Here is a 7937-nt window from a genome sequence, read left to right on the forward strand (position 1 = left end):
AAATGAACGATGGTATGGTGGTAGATAGAACATACCAATACCATCTCAGCTGCCTCGGCTCCTTCTGGAGTCCCTCTGTTTCCTGGAGGGAGCATTAGCTCTGCTCCTCTCAGTGTGTAGCTTTCATTACTGACTCCAGAGCATCTGCTCCAGTTGTGTGCCAGCCACCAGGACAGAGGAAAGAGAAAATGGAGCTGATGTCTTTAAAGAGATGGCTGAAGTTTCACAAATTGCTTCTCATGTTCTGCTGCCAGAAGTCAGTCATATGGCCATATCCGTCTGCAGAGACTAGGAAATCTGCGCTGCAGCTGGGTGGTCATGTGTCCAGCTGAATCTTGAGGGTGTTGTGTTAGTCATGGGAAGAATAGGCATATGGACCCTTAGCAGCCAGGCACTGACTTACAGTGTATCCCCATGTTTGGTTTTACAAGGCAACACAAGATTGTTTTTCAGGATGGTTAAGTCAACTTTCACCCACCATCAGGCCATAAAATTTCCATTAATACACAGCAATACATATTGTCAACAATAACTGTTACTGACAGATGTTTTTCTTTAACATGTATGTCATTATGATCTAAAGTTACATTTTTGTGATTACTAATGAGGTTGAGTGTCTAGTGTCCAGTGGTATTTCTTTTCAGAAATAAACACCTGGTCTAAATTTTTCCCACTGTCCCCCCTTTTGGATTATTTCTCTTTTTTATTAATTTCTAGGAAGTTTTTAGATTTTTGAATAAAATTATTGTGTTGTATGCATTGATGGTTTCATTTTGGCTTTCTTCTCTTCGCTGTAAATTTTTTGCTTCAAAGGAACACATTCTTCCCGTCTACTAGCAATCCTTTCTTAATGCTTTAACATCAGGTAAAATTAGAATCATGAAATTCATTTATTCACATAAGAAAATAAGTAATGTTTCAAGAAGTTGTGAATACTTTTTCTGTTGTATTTAGCAAAAAAATATGTGAAGAGAAATTCAATGTTTGAATCAACAGTTAAGACTTGAAAACTTGGGGCTCCTGGGTGGCTCAGTCAGTTAAGCATGCGACTTTGGCTCTGGTCATGATCTCGCTGTTCGTGGGTTCGAGCTCCACGTTGGGCTCCGTGCTGACAGCTCAGAGCCTGGAGACTGCTTCGGATTCTGTGTCTCCCCTCTCTCTCTGCCCCTCTTCCGCTTATGCTATCTCTCTGTCTCTCAAAAACTGAATAAATGTTAAAGATTAAAAAAAAAAGACTTGAAAATTTGAACTATAAGGGTTATGCTGTGGAGTACAAGGGCAATAACATTATATTTTGATTCATTTTTTTTTCTAGGTAGATGTAGATCACTCAAATATCTTTATTATCCTCTCTAGCTAAGTTAGAATTAAAGTAAGTAAATCATGTATTATTAGAAATGAGAATAATGGTAATTAACTCATAGTGGTTTTGTAACATACATAAACTAGGTAAAATGCTTAGCATGGTGTAGGGATTATTGGTAAACTAATGGTAGTATTTATTACTCTTATCATTATCATTATCAATGTTGTCATCTGGAAATATTTGAATAAATATAAAGGAATATTTGTACAAATTATTATTTGCAGTTATTATCCTCTCCAAGTGGTAAGAATATAAGTGTTGGAGTTTTGAACACATTTTCATAATGGAATAAACACAAACCATACATCTGGGAATACTTAAAGCTGTCGGTATGATGAACAGGTCATGTTTCCAGTTCAGTTTATAGGTAAAAATGTGGCCAAATTTGGATGTAAAGGGTGCAATTTCTGATTTAATGAGAAAACTAGAAATTATCCTTTGAATCCATATGCTGACTTATCAGTCTCTTTATGGCATTCCTAATGTCTCTATTTCTCAGTGTGTAAATGGCTGGATTCAGAAGAGGTGTGATTACTGTGTAAAACACAGCAAGAAACTTGTCCACCCAAGTGATGCTAAGTGGCCACAGATAGATGAAGATGCAGGGTCCAAAGAACAGCAGCACCACTGTGATGTGGGCGGTACAGGTAGACAGTGCCTTTGATGCTCCATTCTTAGAGTGAAGGCGCACTGTTACTAGGATATAGGTGTAGGAGATGAGTAGGATAATGAAGCAAGTTGTTGCCAAGACCCCGCTGTCAGCATTTATCAATATTCCTAGAGTATGTGTGTCCATGCAGGCCAATTTGATCACCAAAGGGATATCACAGAAAAAACTGTCCACTGTTCTGGGTCCACAGAAGGGCAGATCTAAAATCATAGCTAGTTGGCTCATGGCATGCACAAAGCCAATGACCCATGATATCAAAACCAGCCAGACGCACTTTTGTCTGTCCATGATGCTGGAATAACGGAGTGGCTTGCAGATGGCCACATAACGGTCATAGGCCATTGTCACGAGTAGCACCATCTCACCCCCTCCAAAAAAATGCACACAGAGGATCTGGCTCATGCAGCCACCGAAGGAGATGGTCTTATTATCCTTTAGGAAGTCTATGATCAGTTTAGGGGTAGTTACTGAGGAAAGGCAGAAGTCCACAAATGAGAGATTGGCTAAGAGGAAGTACATCGGGGAACGGAGATGAGGGTCAGTGATGAACAAGAACACGACAAGGAGGTTGCCCACAACCGTCATCAGGTAAAGCATGGAAAATGGCAGTAAGAGGAAGTTCTGGAGCTCTCTTGAATTACAAAGTCCACGAAAAATAAACTCAGACACCACAGACTGGTTAGCTTCCTCCATTTAGTACGTTGTGTTCTCATGTGACCCAAAGGAAGAACTAAGAACTTCTAGAATGGAAAGAAAAATGTAATTAATGCTCAGGTTCTGGAGAGCAGATAAATAGTACTCACATCAAAAATTCAAATCATACCATTGTACAAAAGCTCAAAATGGGGGTGCCTGGGTGCCTCAGTCGGTTAAGCGTCCGAGTTCGGCTCAGGTCATGATCTCACAGTTCATGAGTTCGAGCCCCGCGTCGGGCTCTGTGCTGACAGCTCAGAGCCTGGAGCCTGCTTCACATTCTGTGTCTCCCTCTCTCTCTGCCCCTTCCCTGCTCATGCTCTGTCTCTCTCTGTCTCAAAAATAAATAAACATTAAAAAAAATTTTTTATATTAAAAAAAAGCTCAAAATGGAAAATAAAGTTCTTGTGAATTTATAAGTAGGCACAGTCTGATGGCCCAGAAGGAGAGCTAAGTATAGAAGTGTAGGTCAAAAGCCTTACCTAGCTTAAGTATAGTTGTTATGGGAATAAAAAATGAATATTCAGTTAAAAATTTCAATAGTAATATATTGGGTAAATAATTTCTCCAAGGCTTGAATGTGCCTCTTCTGCAGGAAAATGAGTAGCTTTAAATATATTCAGAAGTTATTTCCCAGAATCCGGGAAATAATCAAATGCTACATTTCTGACACAAAACTTGCTTCCCAGAAACAAATATTGCTTTGTGAAAATGTGTTAGCAGACTGAACCAATTATTTCACTGACTCTGGGAAAAACCGTTCATCAAATGACTTGAGAAAAGATAGTTGTGTTTCCAAAGAGACCCCAGTTACTGACTGTGCGTTCCTAGTATCCAGTATTTCCCTGCATTTGGAATCTGCCCGTGGAAGAATATGACCACAAACTCCTGTTTCCCTTGGCCTGAGTAACATTAACATGCCTTGATGGTCCCCAGTTCTCGGTTCTCATTGGTAACAGAGATTTCTTTTTTGAGGCTGTCCTAAATGAAGGATATATGAAAGCTACTTTTACTCCTGACTGTTCTTCAGGAGAAAATATAAATTCTAAGTTCGTTTGTATGTAAACTCTTCATTTCTATTGTTTAACTTGAGCTCTGTGGAAATACATATGTTCACTTTTTCTGTAATCCAGGAGGCCAAGGTCTTTTTTCATTTTTCCTTCTCTTTTTCCATTTCTTCTTTGGTTTCTCTTCATTTCTCCATCTTTCTCATAACCTATTTTTTTTTTAAAAGTTCAGATTATAAAAGCGACAAACTAGCTTGAATTATATAGCACATCTATGTTAAGCACCTTGAAAACAGTTATCTGTCTTATTTATTCATGTGTTTGTAATTCTTCTGCCGGGCTTAAAGCATTTTGCATTTCCACCAGCAATGTATGAATTACCTGTGTTTTCACAGGCTGTCCTTTGTGATGTTATTGTCATATGATGATGAGAAATGGCAAGTGTATGTGGTTTTAATTTCTTATTGTGATTTTAAGTATTTTCTCCATTTTGAAGGATGGTTTGCCTTTCTTTTTATTTCGTTTTTTTTTCTGTTTTACTTTTTCCTATTAGGTTTTGTTCTTTCTCCTTCTAAGTATTTTTCCACAAAAGGTAAGACTTTGTTAAAAAAATCAACATGTGCTTATGATGTCCTTGTTAATATCATCTCACTATTGAATTCTAATTATTTATTTTAATGTCCTTTAATATATTTTTTGGTTAGAATACTTCACATAAACCTCACAAACTATGTACATACATACCCAAATTATCTATTTTCCAAGTTGTAAAATAAAAAGTAAAAAAAAAACCACTAGAATATAAACAGGTCTTTGTGACTCCAAACTTCCAATAGAATTTTCCTGCTCGAAATGGCACCTGGTTGAAACCTTGATTTTGACAAGAGTAAAAAAATAAATAAAATTTCTTAAATTTTTTTTTTTAGAAGATAAGTAAGACATGGGAGCCTGGATGTCTCAGTAGGTTAAGTGTCCAGCTTCAGCTCAGGTCATGGTCTCGTGGTCTGGGCCATGGGTTTGAGCCCCACATGGGGGCTCTGTATTGACAGCTCAGAGCCTGGAGCCTGCTTCAGATCTGTGTCTTCCTCTCTTTCTTTCTCACTGCCCCTCCCCCACTCATGCTTTGTCTCTGTCTCTCTCTCAAAAATAAATAAACATAAAAAAAGTCTTCTGAAATAAGACTTTTTGTTCTATGAAGAGGTAACAGAGACACAAATAAATGTAAATGGCTAGTAACAATAGGAGTAAGATACACAGGTTCACATTAAAATCTATTCAGTTTCATTGTTTTGAATTTTAGGTACTTTGCCCTACAGTTTTTTGTTTTTTTTTTTTTTTAGTTTTTTTAATATATGAAATTTATTGTCAAATTGGTTTCCATACAATACCCAGTGCTCATCCCAAAAGGTGCCCTCCTCTATACCCATCACCCACCCTCCCCTCCCTCCCACCCCCCATCAGCCCTCAGTTTGTTCTCAGTTTTTAACAGTCTCTTATGCTTTGGCTCTCTCGGACTCTAACCTCTTTTTTTTTTTTTTTTCCTTCCCCTCCCCCATGGGTTTCTGTTAAGTTTCTCAGGATCCACATAAGAGTGAAACCATACAGTTTTTGACTGAAGCATTTCTCCCATTTGCTACTTTGATCAGGGGTAAAACAAGTAAAATCCAAAAGGAATTAGAAAATGTCAGGATAGGTTGGACAGTTTTTGAGAACCAATCTTCCCCAACCTGGGCATCTGGCAGCATTTAAGGTCATAGAAAGGCAATGCTGTTGTTAGTATTTGAAATGCTGTTAGGAATTCGGAAGTCCCAGGGATTTGTTGGGAGAGAAAACCCATAATCTTTCCCAGAAGACATGAACCAAATAACACATTCAGAACTCTAAGCTCTATAGATAGGTATGGAAAAAAAATGCTTTAGGAAAAAAAAAAAAAGAATTTAGTCTTAACCTGTGTGGAAGACATTAAAAGTGTGAGTTCAAACATCAATTATCTGGGATATACTTACACTACACAGATCACCTCTGAAACCGATTTCTTCGTTTACTGAGAGGGCTGACTCCAGAGTCTGCTTTAGGTGAAATGAATTGCAAGTAATTTTCTGCCATGAGCATTATTGGAGGGACTGTGTCCTCCTCAGTGTGCCAAGTGTGCACTCTGAAGAGTATTGGAGGCTTTCCATCTCTATCTCTGTGTTTTAAGTAGAGCCACGTATTTGGAAAGGTTTTCCCTGTCATGCTCTTGGGGGATCCTTAGCTTCCAAGTTTCCCTGAGGAAAAGCTGGGTGTTGAGGGCATCATGCAATAAAAATCCACCCTTTTCAAAGTAGATTCAAGTTAGTCTAGTTAAATACAAGGGAAAGTATAAGAGAAAGGCGTTTCAAGCCTTTGATTTCTTTGTGTATTTTGAGGATATAACTTTATTTCTTTTGCCTGTATCTACCATGTCATAAAGGGAGCTAAGATATTGGTATCAATCCCAGCAGAAGTTAGATGATTTACATAGATGGGCAGGTGACAGCTAGCTCGTCTTTGGCACATTGCAACTAGGCTCATGATTTAAGGGCCTACTTGAACCTTGCTTCTTGGATTTCAGAGAAATGTTAGGTCTCAACCTTCATGGTACTTCCTTGTGCAGAGTCATGTATATTAGCAGTTTGAGTGTAAACCATATGATAGGCATTTCTCTAAGTGATGAAAAGATAATGAAAGGATACTTTTTTTTAAAAGACATTTATTCAGCATCATGATCAGACTATTACATTTAGCCATCAACAGCATGGGAGTTAAAAAAAAAATCTACATTACAACCCTTTGTTGGAATGCTTTACACTTTCCTCAGAGCAGAACAAAAATAATCTGTTGTACAATTAGTCACAAATACAGTTCTCCAGTTTTTTGTCCATACACATGTCTAAAACATGTCTTCTTTGAAGCAGCTAGGCCCTGCCACCAGTGTGCTTGGCTGCGTTCACAAATCTGTTGTAACCCGTAGCTTCCCTGTCACTTCTCTGGCGCTCCTCCCTTGCTAAGCTTCCTTTCCTGGCAGTAATTAAAACCTTCTACCACCTCCATAGCTACTACCGCTGCTGGATCTGCCATAGCCACCTTGGTTTCATGGTTTGGCAAAGTATTGACCTACACTACCATAGGGGCCAGAGCTTCTGCCTCCAGAATTTGAAGATTGATTGTAGTAATCGCCAAAATCATTGTAGCTTCCACCACTTCCAAAGTTGCTTCCATTGGTACCAAATCCATTACAGCCTTCCCCACTGCCACCATATCCACCACCACCTCAACTACCACCAAAGCCACCTTGCCCACTGAAGTTTCCTGCACGGCCAAAGTTGTCATTTCCACCAAAAACACCTCCACGACCACCACCGAAGTTTCCAGAACCACTTTGACCTCCTTGGCTGGAGGAAGCACTAGCCATCTCTTACTTAGATGAAACTTTCCTTACTTTACGGTTGTGGCCATTCAGAGTATGGTATTTTTTGAATGACGATCTTGTCTAGAGTCATGGTCATCAAATGTTACAAAAGCAAAGCCTCTCTCTTTTTGCCACTACCTCGGTGAGTCATGATTTCAATCACTTCAGTTTTCCCGTACTGTTCAAAATAATCTCTTAGATGATGTTCTTCAGTGTCTTCTTTAATGCCACCGACAAAAATCTTTTCCACAGTTAAGTGGGGACCAGGTGTTTGAGAAGCTTCTCTCGAGACAGGCTCTTTGGTCCTACAGCTCTTCCATCCAACCTTGTGTGGCCTTGCAGTCATGGCTGCATCTGTCTCTTCCACAGTGGCCTACGTGACAAACCCAAAGCCTCTGGAGCGCTTGGTGTTTGGGTCTGTCATGGCCACACAGTCCGTGAGCATTCCCCATTGCTCAGAGTGGCTCCTCAGGCTCTCATCCATTGTTTCAAAGCTCAATCCTCTGATGAAAAGCTTCCGCGGCTTTTCAGGCTCTTTGGGAAACTCTGACTGAGACATGAGGGCGGTGGGAGGGAGACTTTCATGTTGCTTACTTGGCAGGTCCACCGGCAGAAAGCCTGAGAGGATACTTTTTAATTCACTCCGTTATTAGCGAAATAATACATGAATGCAGTCTAACCTTATAGCATTTAAACTATTAATAATAGATTTTTTGGAGCAAATATTGAAGGCTCTCTTCATCTGTCCTCTCCCATCTCAGCCACTCTCAG

The 7937-nt window shown here is 39.4% G+C and overlaps 1 protein-coding gene and 1 pseudogene across 1 annotated transcript; both read right to left on the reverse strand.

Moving 5' to 3' along the window:
- Positions 1-1790: 1790 nt before the first annotated feature.
- On the reverse strand, positions 1791-2729 carry LOC132674417 (olfactory receptor 4K3-like). The gene has a single exon (XM_060627046.3). The coding sequence runs from the start codon at positions 2727-2729 to the stop codon at positions 1791-1793; it is 939 nt and encodes a 312-aa protein (XP_060483029.2).
- Positions 2730-6785: 4056 nt separating this feature from the next.
- On the reverse strand, positions 6786-7725 carry LOC145715531 (heterogeneous nuclear ribonucleoprotein A1 pseudogene; annotated as a pseudogene).
- Between the last annotated feature and the right edge of the window lie 212 nt (positions 7726-7937).

This window comes from Panthera onca, chromosome B3, assembly GCF_046562875.1.
Source record: "Panthera onca isolate mPanOnc1 chromosome B3, mPanOnc1 haplotype 2, whole genome shotgun sequence".
NCBI classification, from domain to species: Eukaryota; Metazoa; Chordata; class Mammalia; order Carnivora; family Felidae; genus Panthera; species Panthera onca.

What these genes read in the sequence shown, in the direction of transcription:
- LOC132674417 (XM_060627046.3), bottom strand. Translation starts at nt 2,729, where the DNA reads ATGGAGGAAGCTAACCAGTCTGTGGTGTCTGAGTTTATTTTTCGTGGA.